Source organism: Sciurus vulgaris, assembly GCF_902686455.1.
Source record: "Sciurus vulgaris genome assembly, chromosome: 10".
Taxonomy (NCBI): domain Eukaryota; kingdom Metazoa; phylum Chordata; class Mammalia; order Rodentia; family Sciuridae; genus Sciurus; species Sciurus vulgaris.
The window spans coordinates 17,369,102-17,388,624 of record NC_136470.1 but is presented as its reverse complement, the minus strand read 5'-3'; the positions used below and the strand labels follow the sequence as shown (position 1 = coordinate 17,388,624).

The 19,523-nt window shown below is 41.1% G+C and overlaps 1 protein-coding gene across 4 annotated transcripts in view; it reads right to left on the bottom strand.

Annotated features, from left to right (window-relative positions):
* The window catches only part of ADAMTS5 (ADAM metallopeptidase with thrombospondin type 1 motif 5), a 49,818-nt gene extending 46,165 nt beyond the window's left edge, over positions 1–3,653 (bottom strand). Inside the window, exons 1-2 of one of the 4 annotated variants that reach the window (XM_079156435.1) lie at positions 3,212–3,653; positions 1,011–2,877 (exon numbers count right to left, since the gene is read on the bottom strand). In XM_079156435.1, the coding sequence (XP_079012561.1) occupies positions 1,011–2,114 (1,104 nt within the window). In that variant the 5' untranslated portion in view covers positions 2,115–2,877; positions 3,212–3,653. Of the gene's footprint in view, positions 1–1,010; positions 3,058–3,131; positions 3,152–3,211 lie in introns of those variants that run through there. The other 3 variants (XM_079156432.1, XM_079156434.1, XM_079156433.1) reach the window with 3 other exon arrangements.
* Positions 3,654–19,523: the final 15,870 nt, after the last annotated feature.

Sequence of the window (19,523 nt, the reverse complement as noted above, 5' to 3'; positions counted from 1 at the left end):
AACTGTGAAAACTGAGGCTCAGAACTATGAGCAACCCAGGCCCCAATTCAATCCAGACTTTTTGTTAATGTCGCACTAACGTGGTGGTCTAATGACTACATAAACAGAGATTGTGTTCTTCCCTGAACCTCTGGCCTTATAAAGATCCATTTCTTTCCTGTAAAGGTCTTCCTTAAAATCCTGGGAAAATACTCCTTGCTCAGGTCTTGACTTTTTGCCTAGATCTTGTGCACTGGAGCTTCAGAAACATTCTTCCAAAACCCAAACCTGTGAATTGGATGTGACCCTTCCTTGGCCGCTGAGTTGGCAAGGACAGTGCTTGTGATTCACTGGTCTACTAAGCAAGAACTTGTTAAGCAACCTCACAAGTTTGTCCTGTCAGCTGATTGGGCTTCTGTGTTCTCCTGACCCTCCCACATTTCTTCCTTCCCAGGAACTGAGACTGTAAGGTAGACCTGTAAGAACTCCACTAGGAAACCAGATTGGAAAAGGGGTCCTTCGGAAAGTCTTCCCTTCCCTTGTGTTGCAGCAGGAGCTCAAGTAGGGACATTTACAAAGGAAGAGCATCAGATGAACTATCCGGATGAACTAACAAGCCCTTTCTATTAGGTTAGACAAAGTTATTTGTTTGCTTTCACTGGAAAGCAAAAGATTGATGATTCCAAAGGAAATCTTGCTTTCCCCTCTTCCCATTAAACTATGAACAGTTTCTCAAGCATTTTAGTGCTCTTTCACCAAGTATGAGAACCTGTGCTAATCTATCTCAGACTGGACGACATCCAGCATTACTGATTGCCTAAGCAGGTCTAGTCACTAAGGCAAGAATGATTGCGGAGGCTAATCTGAACACAGGAGCAGAGCTGGAGGCTGCCTGGGTTTTCTGCAAGATGCAATTAAGCAAGTCTATAGTGGCAGATGGTTTGTAGGGGAAACAAAGTCATCAGCAAGACTGTCCCTTCCACCTACCTCCTTATGCCAGCGCCAGGTGCACCCACCCCAGCTGGACCTACCTCCCTGGTGAACAGGATGGCCGCATCGTAGTGCTCCTCGTGGTCATCTTCCAGCTGGTTGTGCTGGTGCTGCCATTTGCAAAAGTTCTTGAGTGTGGTGGCCGCGTTCTTGCTTACTTCCAGGCTCTTGTCCTTGTCTCCCAGGACCACCACCTTCACTACGACCAGGCGGATGTGGTTCTCGATGCTGGCGTGGCTGTACAGCCTGTTGGCGATGGAGGCCAGGGTCAGCAGGTAATGCTGCAGGCCCCTGCCATACATCCGCGCCATGGACGCATCCGCCACCAGAAGCAGCTCCACCTGGCGGGCCCGGGAGATGGAGCGGCGTCTCCGCCGCCACCAGGTCTGCGGTCCTGGGTCCCCTGCAGGCAAGAGAGCTGACTGGTCCCTGAGCTGTGAGGCCAGCGCTGCATGTCGGCCTGGACTGCTGTGCAGCTGGGGGCGCTGGTGGGCGCCTGGCCGGGACGCGGGGGTCTCACAGCTGGCGCGTGGCGGCAGGGCTTCGAAGCTGAAACCTTCACGGGTGTAGACGTGCAGGACCCGTGCTGACCCATCCCCGTACACGCGCCCGGTCTCTCCCTCGGTCAATGGCCCCCGCAGTAGCGGCTTTAAGGTGTAGCGCGCGTGCTTAACCGCGAAGAAGCCGTCAAGACCCCCACACAGGTCGAAAACAGCCAGCGAGCGAGGGCTGCCGTCCACCGTGCCCCTGTAGAAGCAGTGGCTCCGGTGGCGCCCAGGTGCACTCAGCCCGCCTCCTGCGGGCACGAAGCCAGCAGTGCCCACCGAACCATCCCTCTCCAAGTCCAGGAAAAATCTTCGGCCGCCCGCGTAGACGAGGTAGCCCACCTTTCCGCCGCCGGAGTAGAGTTGATCGATGTTCTGCACAAGCCCGCTGCTCCTGCGCTGCGGCGCCAGGGGGGATGGATGGCCCGGAGGCTCGAACCTCTCCTGCGCCTCCTCCCCCTGTCTCTTACGGGGCTGGGCTGCCGCTGCAGCAACCGGAGACTGCCGGGCTTTATCCTGGGCAGGTGCCTCAGCGGGGCTGGCCGCGGCCAGGGACAGGCGGAACGCGCACAGCAGCAGGGACGCCCACCCGAGCCGCATAGTGCGCTGCCCGCGGGGAGGGGCTGCGCGACGGGGACTTTATGGGTATTTGTTATTCGCCGGGAAGTTACCGGGGCGGGGGATGGGGACACACACACACACACACACACACACACACACACACACACACACACACTTGCTTGCAAGGTTGAGTCAAGTGTAGGAGGGAGGGGGACCAGAAGCAGCGCCAGCCTGTCCGGGCCGCGATGCCAGCGTGCGAACTTTTCTTTGTTGGTTTGGAAAATGTTTGGATTTGTGCTCCGGAAAGGGGGGGGAAGGTGTAAAGAAAAAGAAAGAAAAAAGAAAAAAAGAAAAAGCCAGGTGATGGAGATTCAGCAAATATGGGAAAGGGAGAAAAACCCAAATGTAGCCAAGGTCGTTGCACCAAGAAAAGTAAAAAAGGTATCGCGCACCAGGCGGGCAACTGGTGCGCGCCGCCTCCCGCCCCCTTGCTGCTCCGGACTGGCTGGCTGCGGAGGTTCCAAGCTCCGGAGCCACTTCCTTTCTTATTTCGTGGGTTTCCTCGGCTCTGCTGAAACCCAGAGAAAGGGAAGAAAGAGACGGGAAAAAGCCATAAAAATTAAAACAAAAATGCGGGGGGCAAACTGAGGAGAGCCGCTGAAGTAGCGCGTCCGAGTCCCTTTGGCTGCGGTGTCCTCCTGCCCGCCGTCATCCCCAGTCGGCCGTAGAGAGCGCGGAGAGCAGCGCGAGCGCTGTGAAGATGCGAGGAGGTGGAACAATGAATTTATAGCGGCATGCCATCCTGCAATGGCAATTTCAACAATTCGTCACTGCACGCTGCCTCTTAAAGGGAGAGCTTCCCCCACCGCTCCCACCCTTCCCCGTCCGCGCCTAATCAGATGAGGGAGGGCAAAAGCAGGGGCGGGGGAGGGTGATCGAGGAAAGGGAGACAAGGAAGGAGGAAGGGACCGGGACCTGGAGGAGTGGAAGGAGGGACAAAGGAGGGAGCGAGGGCGATGGGGGGAAAGTATTTGGGAAGAAAAACATAAAATTTACTTGGTCTCATTTAAAGCCACAGCGACTCCGGGTCGGTCTGTTATTTCACAACCAATCCGGGTTGGTTAGCCTCGGCTTACCTCATCTCCTGGAAGGATGTTTTGGTGTGTTTTTAAAGTTATTGAGACATTTCAAGTCTCTCCCTGCCTCTTTCTTGCTTGCCTTTCTTGCCTGGGTAGGAAGTTCCTGCTGCAAGTTTTTCCCCTTTGCATGCTGGTGCGCTCTGGCCTTGCAGACAGTGCCACACCATCCACCAGCCAGGGCTTTCGGCTTCCCAAGCGACCCCTCGCCCCCCGCGCTCCTTCGCTTCCTCCCAGCGGGCCGGGTACCCGGTTTCCTGCCTCCTCATTCCCCAGCCTATCCGAGCTCGGACGCTAGCTTGGTTCGGTCTCCGGGTGACTAACTTCTCCCGGCCACCAGCAGAGCGTCAGGGCTGCCGGAGAGCCGCCGCGGGCGCTTCCTGGCGCGTCGCTGAGCTGGGAGCGCTGCGGTGCCCCAGGGCAGGGCCGCCTGCGGCATGGGAACTCCGCGGCTTTGTGTGCAAACGATGGGCTCCCCCCTTTCTCAAGCGCGCCTTTAGTCAGTGCCCACAATCTGTCACTTAATCCCAGCCACTGGAACGCCCTTTGCTTTAGAAAGGCAAGGCGGGAAAGAGTTCGCTATGAAAATGAATTCTGCTCGATCCCCCCCCCCCAAGGATATATGAATTTTGTGCTCTCACTTTTTCTCTTTTTCTTCCTGCTTAAAAAATAATTAAAATGATAAATGTCCATATGTACAATCACGTAGAAACAAACACTCATCGCCATAGGCCTTAAACTACTAGTCTTCAGAAATTCCTTTTAGGAGAAAAAGAATACTTTGTGGAGAAGGCGCTTGGTACTTATTAGTACGCGGGTGGCATTTACACCCTTGCTCTTTTTCTCTGTCCTCTTTGTTTCCTCTAATTATCAATTCTAAGAAGGTAGGAGGAAATTCCTAAGACTTTCTGACATAATAACTAGAAGATCTACTGTAGCAGCAGGAAAACTTCCCCTCCCAATGTTCTTTGGGCTAATCCACGACAGCACCAGTGAAAAACGAATCTGGTATAATTAGCACATTTCCATCTTTTTAAACTCTGGTGGTGAGAAGGGTAGCGCAGATGCCTCCGTGGCCCCCAAGCTGATGATCGCTTCTCAGGAAGGGAACCAAGAGGGTCCAGGACTGGTTGGAGGTCCTGAAAGTACCAATAAACCTCTGGAGGACTTCCAGGAGCGTCCACTAATGATGGTCCATTTCCCTCTGACTGGAACACCCTCTGCAGTCCTCTGGGAGGCAAGTAAAATGTGTTCTGACATCTGATCCTCACTCATAAATTAAGTACCTCTGAAGCCCCAGGAATAATCAATAGCTGCTGATGGATTCTGAAATTCGTCAGGATCTGTAGGGAAGTTGCTGTTGTTAAGGCCGTGGCCTTCGAATTTCCACCGTCCTAGGCTCTCAGTAGTCAGTTGTCCAAGGCCGGCACTACCAGCCTGATGGGTCAGGATATAAAGGAAGAGGATCTAGGTTCCAGCAATTACAACTTCCGAACCAATTGACTTCAGCAGTAAGCTCATGATCCTTACTCCAGTGTTCAATACATTGTTCTTACAAATAGCAAACTTTAGTTTTTCAAACCATTTTTTAGTGAAATTCAGTATTTGGCTTTAAGCCAACTTGATTCAGGAAATTCAACCTTTTCATCATTGTTAATCTCAGTGGATCATTTTGAAAGGTATTGTAGGATGACAATGGTTCAAATGTATTAAACATAATTCTTTTTATACACATAATATTTCTTATTTGGAATTTAAGGAAATTCCAACTGAATTTTCTTCTTATTGAAGTTTGTCTCTTTTGAAAGTGCTGAACTTCTCACATAAGTCTTGGATATGATTTTTATGCCTTTAAATTTAATAAACAAATGATATTTATGTTTGGATAGATTATTCAATTGTTTATGAATACATTGAAGAACACTTAGACAAAATTCAAATATGAATATCGAGTGCTCAATATTTATTAGAAACACATCACAAGGAAAGGAGCTAATAAAGTTTGTGAATACAGTGGATAAATTCCTACTTATTTGGAACAACTCTTAGAAGTAATTTTTTTTTTTTCTGTGTAAGTTGCTTGAACACTTTAGAAAGTTCATTTGGTGATATGTTAAAAAGTTTATGTTAGTGAATTAGAATGAGTAGCTATGTTCTAGAAAAACAATGTTAATTCAAGGAAGTAATTTGCATAGAATGAAAGCAATTGAAGTATTTCTCTTTATCATAGGAAAACAATATACTGGCAACTGTGTTTAGGTGGACTAATTTCTAGTACATTATTTTATTATTCTAAGTAACAACTTTGTGCAGGAAAAAAGACTATTCCATAATATTGCTAAGTTGGAAATTATCAAATCATAGAGATCATCTAAGGCAACTTTCATTTACCAGGGAGAAATGGAGACCTAGAGGTCCAAGTAGCTTATCTGTAGTCAAAAATCTATTAGTAGCCAAGTCTTCTGAAAACTAAATCCTGTAACTCTGGTTTGTTGCTTAATCTACCACTCCTCTTAAAAGTTATCCAGTCTAACAAGGGGTAGGGGGTTTTGTGAGGCTCTCTAGGGTCTTGTGAAGGTGAATAAGCCATGACTAATGTTTGCAAGGCACTCCCAGTTTAGAGATGGAGCCAGTTGGATCAACAGTTTCGTGGAATCCAAGCGAGAAAATACAAACACAGAGGGGACAAGAAGCAACAGAAAAACACCTGCAGGTGCTTTGAGCTCTGTATTTCCAGCACAGCTTCACTCTGCAGGATTTCTATGTTCTCGTATGTAGTATTTTCTCAAATTTCCATTTGCTAAAGTGTCATTTCCTCATCCCCACCCTAAACTATGGTTTTAACCGTAAGAGTGAGGAAATATCTGACAGTAAAATATTCCCTGCCAGCCAAACACCTGCACCTTACCTCCCATGCAGAAGAATCACAATCTCCCAACTCTGCTTTCCTTTCCTACATCAAGACTTCTTCCCAGACCTTGCTGCAGTGGGAGTCCGCTTGGTATCCTCTTCATGGTTATCATGAATTAGAATGACTCCACTACTGCTTCCGGACACTTATGCAAGCTTTGAAGACCCCAGGTGAATCTCTCCCCCCTGTGTCTCCTTGTTTGCAAATTCTAGTTCTCAGTAAAAGTAAAATCTTTACTTCAAAACCAAAGGTTTCTTTTGGGCAGCCAGGAAAGGGGTATATTTACTGTTCTAACTTTGAAATCAATCTCAAGATTTTAGAGGGTGAAACTGCACCTCAACAATCTTCCCCTCCTTTTCCCAACCTCCCAATCCTTCCTTTATTCTACAATGGCAGAACGTGCATCTTACTGCACCAATGTACATACAGAGTCTCACACACATTAGCACATGCAACACATGAGTGCTCATGCCCAAACACCCACCCTAACTCGGGGTCCCCTCTCAGCTGCATTGATATGTGAAGATAAAGTTTCAATCAAAGCTCAGACAACAGAAGAAGGGATTGAACCAATTATTCACTTTTGCTTGGAAAGAAAACTTAAGAGACCTGCAACGTGAAGAATTTTTTCTTTTCTCACAGAAGTTTCCTGCATGCCTGATAAAATTCTAAATCATTTTCTCTGCTATCCGAATAGGACAAATTATGACCCATCTATCAATTGTGATGGATAATATATGCTTTGGAATCCGTTTTATTTAATATCATAAAAAATGAATTCTTAGAAAGCTAGATTTTCATATTTCCTATACACAGAAACTTTATACTGTAAAAAAGTCTTCAAATGAATAATGTGCATATGTATTATTTAAAACATACAGGTGCTATCTGTAAAGTAAAACCGACAAGTCATTTTTTATGCTGACCAGCTGTGAAATGTTGTTTTAGCTTTTCTCACACAATTATGCACATATTACTTGCTTTTATGAGTTACCCAAATTCTTTTTTCTTTATTTTCCAGAAATTATCTTGAAATCAAACCTTACTGGAAACACATGGAAAATTGTGAATTCCCAGACAAGAGTAATTTGAAACATTTGAGGTTTTTTTATTTTTCCTTCATGATGGCAAATTTCAAGCACAGATTTCAAAGAACTTAATGAGTAGTAGTTGTAGTTGTGATTGTAATGGTAGTAGGATCTGTTGCTCTTGAGTCCTACAATCACACTTTTTAAGGCTAAGTTTGTGTCTTAACATCACTTTGTTGAAGCTTCAGATATATCACAATCTTCCTTGAGACTACTCTGTATTTCCATTTTTAATGCATTTGCCTTATTCTGATAAGGAGCTGACATTAGTGTAAACAAAGGTGAATATAAGGAAATGGAGATACCAGCTGCCTGATCAATGAGTTTCCACTGTACCCACAATGTGGAGGAGATTGCAAGTTGCTTAGGTGGCAGACACAGCCTCGTTCACTCATGACTGTCAATGGATATCACACACCTCTCTAACACCCCTTTTCTAGTTGAGTACTGACAGGTGAGAAAGCAGTTATCTAGGTTACTATTCAGGTAAAGACATTGCAGTTCTGATTCATGTTCTTTTACTTAGGAGATGACACTCTTCCTGCATTCTGGCTTCCCAAACTGCTCATCATTTTGGAAACAGGAAGTGATACCCTGACAAAAAGAAAGTTTGATCTGAGTCCTAGGAAGGGACTCCCTTATAGGGATTCACTACCAATCCTGCCCACACCGGCCAACCTGTTGGGCGGGACCTGTGTCTGCTGGAGACACCCCTTTCACTCCAGCTGAAGCCCCACACAGACCCAAGACTGCCACTGCTGACCTTTGAAAATAGAAGCAGATGAGCTTGAGGCATCAACTGAGAAGAGGAAGTGAGCTTGATTGATTCACAGTTCAGGAAACTCATCTTTGCTCCGTGGATTCCTGTGTGGCTCTTCCCCAGAGTCACATTTTGCTCTTTTCCTTCTCATCTCAGAACCCTCTTTCAATCCATCAATACCCTTTCCTTCATGTTAGGGCCAAATGGGGATTTGGTCATCAAATTCTTTCTAGATGGAGATAAGTAGCAAAGGATAAGATTGTGGTGCTGCTGCTTGTGAGACTGTAGCTCATGTTCAAAACCATCCTCCCAAGGCAGAACCTACCGAATTTGACCACGAAGACCACCAGACCCTTGATGGACCATGTCCGTTTGGGTCCACACATTTCAGTGACTGTTGAACAATACCTAAAAGGGTTCTTCTGACTTGTGACTTTCTGGAATTGACTGCTAATAGTAACTTGTGAATTACTAAACACGTATTTACAATTAACTATAGAATTTCTAACCTGTTTTTTTTTGCAGCTCAGACTCATACTCATCTGACAACAAACATTAATCAAATAGGTAATTATTTTATCTGTTAGCTTACTTGATGTCTTTCTTCAAGAAAATTGAATAAGGAAAATGTTGTGCGTTGAACCTAAGTGTGATAGAGGTATTGACAGAAGAAAACTGCCAGTATGACATAAAGAAAGCTAATTTGTACTCCCCTGCTAAACTCCACAAAATATTCAGGCAATCCATAACTTTAAAAAATGTGATTAAAGGACAAGCTAACTCATTAGAGTCTCCGCTAACAGCTTCCAGCCAGTCAGTTTACCCTCTGAAAAATGCAAAATGATGTCTAAAGACTATGAATTTTTTTTTTCCAAATCTTGTTTTAAATTTAGACTGTTGATAGGAATCTAATGGTTGAGTCCCTCCTACGTGAGAACAATCTTTTTGCATAAAAATAGCAATATTTCAGGATTGGTTTTGGCCTCCGCATCCTTCTTTCCACATTTCCCTTTCTCCTTGGATCCCCTCTTCCTCTCTGTGTCTGTCCCCTTCACCAGAAAGCCTGCTCTATCAAAACAGGACCCATGTGGGGCTTCTGTACCACTGTATCTCCAGTTTCCAGCTCAGTAACTAAAAGGGAGGCATGAATTGACATGTTAAGTACATAAAACACAGGTAAACATTAAAAAAAAAAAAAGTATGCAGGTGTTTATTGATATTTACTTATCACATTTCTTTACCATTCTTTTTCTAATAATACAAATATACTTGTTCAGGGAAATTCAGTCCATGTGTTTGAACAAAGCTGATTCTTTCTCCATGGATTTGGACACTGGATATCAAACATGGCAACTAAGAGAGCCCATTACACCTGTCCAGAGCAGCTGGTTCTGCAAAGAGCTCTGCCCATAGCAGTATTTTTTTAAAAAAATTTAAATTTTTTTTCTAATTTGTTGTACATGACAGTAGAATGAATTTATGCATTAAATTTGAGTGCAATTTCTCATTTTTCTGATTGTACATATTGTAGGATCACATTGTTCATGCAGTCATATATGTACATGAGGTAATAATGCCTGTTTCACTCTACTGTCCTTCCTATCCCCACACCCCTTCCCCTCCCTTCACTCCCCTCTACCTAATATAAAGTAACTCTATTCTTCCCTAGCACACCTTCCTTATTATGAATTTGCATCCATATATCAGAGAAAACATTTGCCCTTTGAATATTTTTTGTTGTTGTTGTTGTTTGTTTGTTTGGTTGGTTTGGCTTATTTCGCTTAGCATGATATTCTCCAACTCCATCCATTTACCAGCAAATGCCATAATTTCATTCTTTAAAACTGAGTAATATTCCATCATATGTGTGTGTGTGTGTATCACATTTTCTTTATCCATTCATCTGTTAAAGTGCAATAAACAACCCAAAAACTTAAGAACAAAAAAACCAAATAATCCAATCAATAAATGGGCTAAGGAGTTAAACAGACACTTCACAGAAGAAAATATACAATCAACAAATATATGAAAAAAATGTTCAACATCTCTAGCTATTAGAGAAATGCAAATCAAAATTACCCTAAGATCTCATCTCAGTCCAATCAGAATGCCCATAAACCAGGAGCTAAATGTATCTTTTTTCTGTGATCAAGGAATCTAAGACCCATCCACTTAAAAGGAAAGCCTAGGACTGGGAATATAGCTCAGTAGATAGAGTGCTTGCACTGTGTAATACAAGGCCCTGGGTTCAATCCCCAGTACCATAAAAACAACAACAACAACAACAACAACAAAAAAAAAAAAACAGGAAAGCCTAATATTGTAACAAACACCCTTGAATTCTCAATGGCTTCATACAGAGTGCATTCTTTGCCATGTCACAGTCCATTATGGGTTGATGACTGGTATGGTGCTGCTCTGTGTAGTTATTTGGGAACCAACCTTATTCTATCCTTTAATCCTATCCCATTCTTAACCTGTTGCCCCTGATAGTGACATAAAAAAGGAAAAAGAGAGCAAGTAAAGGGACACCCTCCCTTGTGCCTTTTCCTGGAAGCAGCATACTTGTAGTCTACTGGCAGAAATATAGTTCATATGGCAGGAAAGGCCATATGGCCCCACCCAGGCTTAAGACTGGGCAGGAAGCTGGGGAATATAGAGCAGCTGTGAGCCACGAAGAAAGAGAAAAAAGCACCTTCTTAGTTCTGATGATTATGCTTTTATCCTAGAGATGTCACCAAGGAGAAAGAGCATCAGAATGAAACCAACCAAGGTGAGAGAGGGAGCAAGACAGAGAATAAAGAAGATAAAATAACAAGCAATAAATCATTAGAATTCTTGAATCCAACAATGTCAATAAAATATTCACTTTTGTTTATGTTAGTATGATTAGGGGTGCTGCTACCTAAAACAAAGAATCTGAATTAACACCCCTTTTTGCTTGACATGTGATGTCTGCCCTTAGTTTAGTGCCTTGCATATGGTAGACAGTTTAAATATTTTAGATTCAAAGAGTTCACCGAAGAGTATTCAATAAAATATACTGAGTTAAAATACTCTATGTGTATTGGTCTGATGTTAACAAATTTATCACTAAAAATTACAATGCCAATAAACTAACTTACCCTATAATGAATTTTCTGTTGTTCTGTTTTATGTTGCTTAACTGGGTAGGTCCATGTTGGTTTTAGATCAGAATTATCAACATCTCTTATTTAGGTTGATATACTAAGTGTTGAATTTTCACATTTACGGTTAACCAGAACTGAGGCTTCAATCGTATTTCTATTATTAACCTTATTAATAATAAGATTAATCTTATTAAATATTGCAACACCTGTGAAATCCTGAAGCTTAAACTAATTCCCCTTCGATGTGTTCTCTGAAGAGATGTTGGGCTCACCTGCTTCCCCTGTGCCCGACCCTACAGTATGGAAGAACACTGAGCACTGTGGCTCTTAGTAGTTAGAGCAAACTGCTAGACTGAGTGTTAAAATTATTCTATTAAACTGGGAGAACATTTACTATGGAGTAACTTTCTGTGAGCTTCAGCACATCCCTCAAAACCAGTAATGCCAAAATCCCGGGCAACCACTGCCTATGATGCTGGGGAAGCTATTAGACACTTTGTGTACTTATTTTCTCATCTTCAAAAGAGTGAAAACCAAGATACAGACTTCACTGATTCTTATGAAGATGAGGAGTGTGAATATGTTGGGAATATTTGGTACAAAGCAAATGAACAATAAATGTATTATTATTTTTAATTACCCATTACAGTTGTTGAGGATTTTGTTTTAACTCTTTCATGTATGTTTACATTTTGCCTCAAGGAGTTTATTTCTGACATCGTTCTGATAGAAGATTTTGAAGGAGAGTCTTCAAGGCTGCGAGGAATACATACATTTGAGACATTTCAGGTACTAAGATCAAAGAAAAGCCTGATGCAAAGAAGTGGAAAGTTCAAAACTCTTTAGAAGAATGTCTATCCTAATAGTCATTACCTCTGCTTTCTGTGTGAGCTATGAAGAAGAACAAGAAAAGAATTATCTTTTCCATTCGTGTCATTCCATGTCTTTGGTCCTTGATAGCATTAAAGCCATTTGGGTACTTATCTTTGTGTTCCTTTTGCACTTGCTAGATTGTCATTCCACAGAGTATGAGGACTGTGGCCCCATGTGCACTAGCCTCCAGTGCCAGAACTATCCTCATTGACCTTCAACAAGCACCTGCCTCCTTGACTCCAATTCAGTCAATATTATTTTAAGACAGACATAAAATAGATCCATTTAAAAAGGGAACTCAGTAATGAATCAAGATACCAAGTGGGGAATTTCATTCATGTTGCCTATAGGCATAAGAAAAGGAGGTAGTTGAGACAGCACCTCCAAGTGGTCAATCCAATGCAATACAATCCAATTTGGAAAGAGTTGTAAAAAGGCCAACTGTATTTTTAGGCACAAACAAACAAACAAAGAGAGACCATGTCTGGTTTCCATTAGAATAAGCTTAATGATATAGTCAAGAGTGTGTTTTTATAAAGCTCAGATGGTGAAGGCAAGATGGAGGCAGTTGAGTTAAGCACATGGAATTTAATGTTGGTTGGAAGCTTCCAGAAGCATTTGATGTTTTTGCCACATGTAAAGTTAACAAATGAATTCTTTGACTCATTGCCTCACATGTATTTTCTCAAAGAGAAGAAATTCATAGAACAGAAATAGCATGTTCAACAAAGAAAACACTGGCTATGTTGGATGAAAATACATTCCCAAATATTCTCCATGAGATGGGTGAGAAAACATGAGGCTTTAAGGAAGCCAAGGATAAACTGACTCATCTACTTTTGTGGCAGGGTAGCATATTTCGGGATTAAGACTCACTTGTTTTCTTGTTCTGTCATTTCCCAACAGTAAGGGACTTGAAGAAGAACTCCCTGAATGTTTATTGACATTCCATTAAAAGAGCACACGCCATAGTCAACTCTTCTATTTTTTCCTTCAAAAATGTCCACAAGTACTTTGTGCTAAGGTGTTTTATTGAAATATGTGGGCTCTCAACGTTTTCTTAACATATCTTTAAAGTAGGAGAACATATTTTCTCTTTCTTCATGTTTCTCTTGACCAAGGAAAAATAAACTTCCATCCTCCAGAGAAAGCAATGAATCTCAAATACTTGGGGAACTCTTTTAATTTATTGGGCATCCCCAAAACTTTGGCTGCATGAGTTATATCTACTGATATTTACCATAATCCAAATGAGAACTAGAAAATAGATATTTATTTTATTTTGTAATGAAAATAAGCCCATTACATGCTAATAGGTTTGACAATTTTATGAACATAATTGTATTCTTCTAAATAAGAAAATAGTGAAATGAGTGGAATAGTCTTATATTTTTGTAAATTTCTTTCTTTTTTGTGCCAGGGATTAAACCCAGAGGCATTTAACTACTGAGTTACTGCAGAGCCATATCTGCAGTCTTTTGTTTGTTTGTTTGTTCTTTTTAAGACAGGGTCTTGCTAAATTGCTTAGGTCCTCACTAAGTTGCTGAGACTGGCTTTGAACTTGTGATCCTCAGTCTCCTGGGCTGCTGGGATGACAGGTGTGCACCTCCATGCCAGACCTATTTTTATAAAATTTTTTATAAAAGGTAGCTGAACTTTCACATCTTTTATGTTCAATCGTTTAACCAATACATGTCACCAGAATACTTCACTAATGTCTTTGTATTATGATAAATATTTGTGACCTTGGGCATCCCTGGAGGGCATTAAAAGCCCAACTCTAAGAAGGGCTACTCAAAACCAGAATCTACCTGACTTGGGAGCATGTGAGAAGTGCAAAACCCCAGGCCACACCCAGGGTGGATTGAATCTCTATTGTCACACGCTCTCCAGATTATTCACAGATAGATTCATAAATGGGAGTATACTGCTGCTTGATTTCCATCTTTCATTGATTTTTCTCCGGAGAAAGAGAGAGACAAACATTGGTCTGCATTTTCCAGTTTGGTATAATTAGTGTGGCACTTGTTGCTATGGTTTGGATAAGTAGCCCCCAAAGATCATGGGGTAAAGGCTTCATTACCAGGTTGGCACCATTGTGAGGTACTAAAATCTTTAAGGGTCTCTTAAGTCAACATTTTGTTGCTGTGACCCAAAGACAAAAACAATTTAAAGGAGGAAAAACTATTTTGGCTCACAACTTCAGAGTTTAAGTCTATAGACAACTGACTTCATAGTTCTGAGCCCAAAGTGAGGCAGGCAAAACATCATGATTGAAGGATAGGGAGGAGGAAAGCTACTCAGTTCATGACAGCCAGGAAACAGAGAGAGAACTCCAATCACCAGGGACAAATTATAACCCACAAAGGCCTGTCCCCCATGATCTACTTCCTCCAGTTGTACTCTATAAGCCTATAGTTACCAGTTAATCCACATGAGTGGATTAATCCACTTGAGGTTACAGTTCTCATAATCTACTCATTTAACTTCTGAACATTCTTGCATTGACTCACACATGCATTTTTGAGGGACACCTCATATATAAATCATAACAAGGGGTGAGACCTGATGGGAGGTCTTTGGAGGTATATCCTTGTAGCGATTAGTAGGACCCCAATCCTTTCCTCTTTCTTTCTTGTCCTGGTCATGAAGTGAGCAGTCTTGTTCTGCCACATGCTCCCTGTCATCAAGGCTGCTGCCTTGGTATAGTCTGAAAAATAACAGGGCCAAATGACTATGGACTGAATAAAAGTAAACCTTTTCTCTTTATAAATTGATTATCTCAACAATTTGCTATAGTAATTGAAAGCTGACAGACACAATCTTGAGCACATGTGACCTTTGTGGGGAGGGTGTAGGATGATTCTCTGTGCTTAGAAATTCATTCAACAAGTTTGGTAGATGTCTTGTTTTTCCTATAAGTAGGTCCCTTGGATTAAACAAGTAAGTTAGAAAAACAGTGCATCAAGTTCAAACCATGTTCCAATGAGATTTTTCCATTTGTGTTTTAATCCTTATCTGCTCTGAAGCTTATTTCTCCGTTGGTTCAGGAAGAGTTGTGACTTATTCCCAAATACTTCAGCATTACCTGCCAATACTAAAAGTCTTCTGTATAATGCCAAGTCCAGTGTATATGTCTCTTATATATTGTTGCTGTTATTAGAACTGTTAGAGACAGAGTGGTAACTTAGAACTTGATAATCTTTTAATTATTCTTTTGTTTTGAAAAAACATATTTTACAAGAAAACAAGATGTGAAGGCTTATGGTCAAGAAGGCACAGGAAGTTTACTCTTATGCTTGCAAGTTGCAATGATAAACACATACAGTTGTAAATCTATAATTAAATATGTAATAATGATGGATAAGCTAAAATAGAAAATGAGAAGAAATAGGCATTCTTTAAAGATATATATCTTTGGGTCAGAAACAAACTCTAAGTCATAAAGTCAGTCGCTGTGGATTCCATAATAAGTAGATAAGTGACAGCTAAGAGTTTGGTCCCTGAAGGATAATGGGACAAAACCAAACTAATATAAATACATGGAGGTCTGTAGTTAGATTCATTACTCAAAACCCTAATCTTCAAGTCTTTTCCCACCATTCCTAGGTCTTGACAGTGAGTTTAAGAAATTGGCAAGTAACTGCTGTCTGTAGCAATGGATTGTAGTAAACTCTGACCCAGGTTTGCAATAAGTTCAAACTCAAAAACTAAAAGGTGAACCCAGGAAGATAGTGGACTGATAAATGTACCTGGTATCCCCAGTGTTTCCTTCAGTAGGAGCTCTCAGATGATGCAATATTAACAATTAATGATGGTTAAACAGGGATGAATTAGCACAGAGGAAAATAAAAGGGAAGACAATCAAACAAAAACAACCCTGTTGAGATACACAAAAGATGTTACATTGAAACTAGATGCAGGTATAGTGGAGCATGCCTTTAATTCCCACCACTCAGGGGGCTGAGGCAAGAGGATTTAAGTTTTACACTAGCCTCAGCAATTTAGTGAGACCCGGTCTCGAAATTAAAAAACAAATTAAAAAATAACAATAAAAAAATGTTGGGAATATGGCTCAGAGATAAAGTGCCCCTGAATCCAATCCCTGGTTAGAAAAAAAAAAGGAAAGGAATTAATTGTAAATTTTGAAAATCAAAAATATACTTTAAAAATTTAAGCCTATTATAATGGATTTCATAAACTACATATGGTTGAAGACAGCTAATGATTTGTAAGAAGGTACAGAAGAATTCATGTAGCATGCATAAGAGAAAGCAAGAGAAAAAGAACAGTAAAAGATGCATATGTTAATTAGGAAGAACTCAAGAGGGTTGGGATGTGGAGAATGGTACAGAAGTGGCATATGAAGAGAAAATATTTGACTATTTTCAATCATTAGGTCAAAAGTTTGCTCTGAGTATAAAAGTGAAGTAGTGAAAATAATTTCAATGTGGACTCATTGCACTGAATCTTCCTAAGAAGAGAGATTATTGTTAATCTTGATAGCCACTGGAGGTGGGGGAAACCCAGACTGATAAATCTTCAGCAAACCTGAGTCAGCAAAAATGCATAACAAAAATAGTGAATTAAAGTTTTTAAAGGACTAAGGGAAACTCATTGTTTAAATCAAGACTTTTATACCCAACCATATTATTTTCCACAAATGAGTAAAAAATAAAGATCAAAATAGTTGTGTTCCAAGGTTAAGAAATTTTATCATTAATCAAGAGGCACTTATATAGGAACTGTTAAAAATCTAAATTACCAAGAAGGAAAATAAGAGGAAAAGCATAGAATACAAAGTGAATTAAAAAAAAAATTACACACACCAAAAAATATTGATAAATATATTTGATTTTGTCATAATTGAAAAAAGAGTGCATCTGGTATGCTTTTTCTTCTTTCATCTAAAAGAATAAAATGGGGGAAATTTTTATGACTCTAACATAGGACCAACCCCAAAGAGCCCCCAATGATCAAAGATAAAACAATATTTATTGAAGGAGCAATAAAATCAATACGGGAGAATTAAGTTATAACCCTACACATAAAATAAACATCCATGAGTCCATACTTACATGAATACATTGTTGAATAAATAAATACAAGAAGAAAAGAGATAAGTCTCCCATACAGAAGGATTCCACGTAGTATATCCATAATCTCTCCCTTGAAGCGGGTGAAGCTTAACTCCCATCACTTTTGTGGAAGCTTCATTTAGCTACTTGCTTCAGATGCAAAGTATGGAAAGGGGGAAGTAAAGAAATCCTGTAAACACTACTTCGACAGGTAATCAAGGTCAACAACATCAATAAAAAGTAATGTTAGAGTGTGTAACTGTGTTAGGATGTGACAAGAATCTTTCTCTTATTCTTTTCAAAGCCCTTCAACCCCAGTTAAACAATGTGAAAAACTCTCAGAGAAAATGGGAGGACTAATGTTGCTGGGGATTTAGAAATGAGAAGAAAGAAAGGGGAGTGGCAGGAGGCAGAATCTTCTTTTGTGAATATTTTAATTTAGAAAAACAAAATGAGAGAAAACGAAGCCCGACTCAGGTCGAGTTGGAGGAGCAGAGGAAATGAGTGAACGGATAAAGCTGTAAGAGTGAAGACAGAAGAGACTGACAACTGTCCAGTAATAATGGCAACATCCAAGCAGGATTTGACTTCTGTGTTAAGGACACCACTCTGGAGATGATGGAGGGAAAGGAAAATGGATTTTGTGACTGGTGATGGTGTTTTGGTTTAGAAAACTGAATTTAAGCATAGAAGTATATGTGAGACTGAACTCTAATTACCAGGGCTTTCTTGTCTATGGTTTATACACAAAGCTAAAGGGAAATAACTTACCTTTCCTCTTTTCTTCCCTTCCCTCCCTCCCTCCCTTCCTCCCTTCCTCCCTTCCTTCCTTCCTTCCTTCCTTCCTTCCTTCCTTCCTTCCTTCCTTCCTTCCTTCCTTCCTTCCTTCCTTCCTTCCTCCCTTCCTCCCTTCCTTTCTTTCCTCTTTCCTTTCTTTTTCCCCCCTCCCTCCCTCCCTCCCTCCCTTCCTTCCTTCCTTCCTTCCTTCCTCCCTCCCTTCCTCCCTTCCTTTCTTTCCTCTTTCCTTTCTTTTTAAGAGTAACCCATATTCCTCAATGTTATTAAGAAGGCGACACCTAAATATAGGGTAGCTATAGGAAGCTGTACTTCACAGGTCACGTTTCCTCCAAAAAAGCAGACTTGGGAGAGAAGCTTTGAACAGATGCAAGCATGACCAGAGGGAATTCCTAGAAAGCCCTCTGAGCCTGAACTGAGAACTCGCACCTTGCTTCAAAGAGATGACTCTTTCCTGAGTTTTCTCATGCTCTCCTAAATTCAATGGGGCGCTTGTCTTAACTACAGGTGGTTCCCCACTTACAGCAACTTGACTTCCAGTGAGTCACCAGCTCAGTGCTCTTCCAACTACTCAGAGCCCTGGCAGGAGGCCACAGAGAGCTGCATCATTGGCACGGTCTGCTCTCTGACATGCACTAATGTTTAAGACCCTATGTCCTGGGTCCTTGACTTCAATGACCTCTTGAGAGCCTACCCAGCTTCCCCTGCCCGGGTTCTCCTTGGTGCTTTGTCTCAAACATTCCCTATCAATAATCAATAATAACAATGTCAAATACATTTTATAAAGCTTTGCTATATACTCTTGTGCACATGTGTGTTCATTTTGTACTAATACTAATCACCAAACATTTATTAAGCAATCACTATAGCAATCTTTTTGGACAGATGTGTTTGTTTAATCCCTTTAGAGACTTTGAGAGGGACAGAGCAAGCTGTGTTTTGCTTATAGGTACATTTAGGTTTAAAAACGATGCATGACTTGAATGAAACCAAAAAAACTTATGTACAGCAGAGTGGGAACTAATATAAAAGTTTTCCAACTCTAAATCCTGTTTCCTTTTAATTAATCAATATTGTCCTTCCTCTGGAAGCCCACTGTGTGTCTGATAATTTTATTGTTCAAATCTGTTAATTATATACACTGAAAACCTTTATGCTATGTAGCATATGTTTATAACAATGTCAAATAATTAATTTTTATAGAGATTCTGTGATCAATGACAGAATATGAGCATCAGGCTATTGATAGGAAATTATCCCTTATTATTCCATTGTATTGGAAAACCAAAGTCCACCTGAATCATTTAATCTACGGCCTGAGTGTTTAGCTTTAAATTTAAGAATTGTATTAGAGTAATCTAGGGAATGATTAGAAGGCAAAGGTTTTGAAAGAGAAATTTTGCCTTCATCTTTATTTCTGGGGTACAAATAATGTGAAATTTAAATTAGAGATTCAGAAACCTAGACATTTCTTTTGCATTTCAAAGTTTTCCTAATCAAGAATATTTCTTCTTGATAATTTTGGATGAATTGTCATTCAGAGGTGTCAATGCACTATCTTCTGAGGTCCTCTTGTTGTCTACCAAAACTTCTCAGAGATTCTTATCACCTTGGTGAATTGTCATGGACTAAGGTCTGGTCCCTGACTCTGCAGATAAGAAATCCAACCTATCATC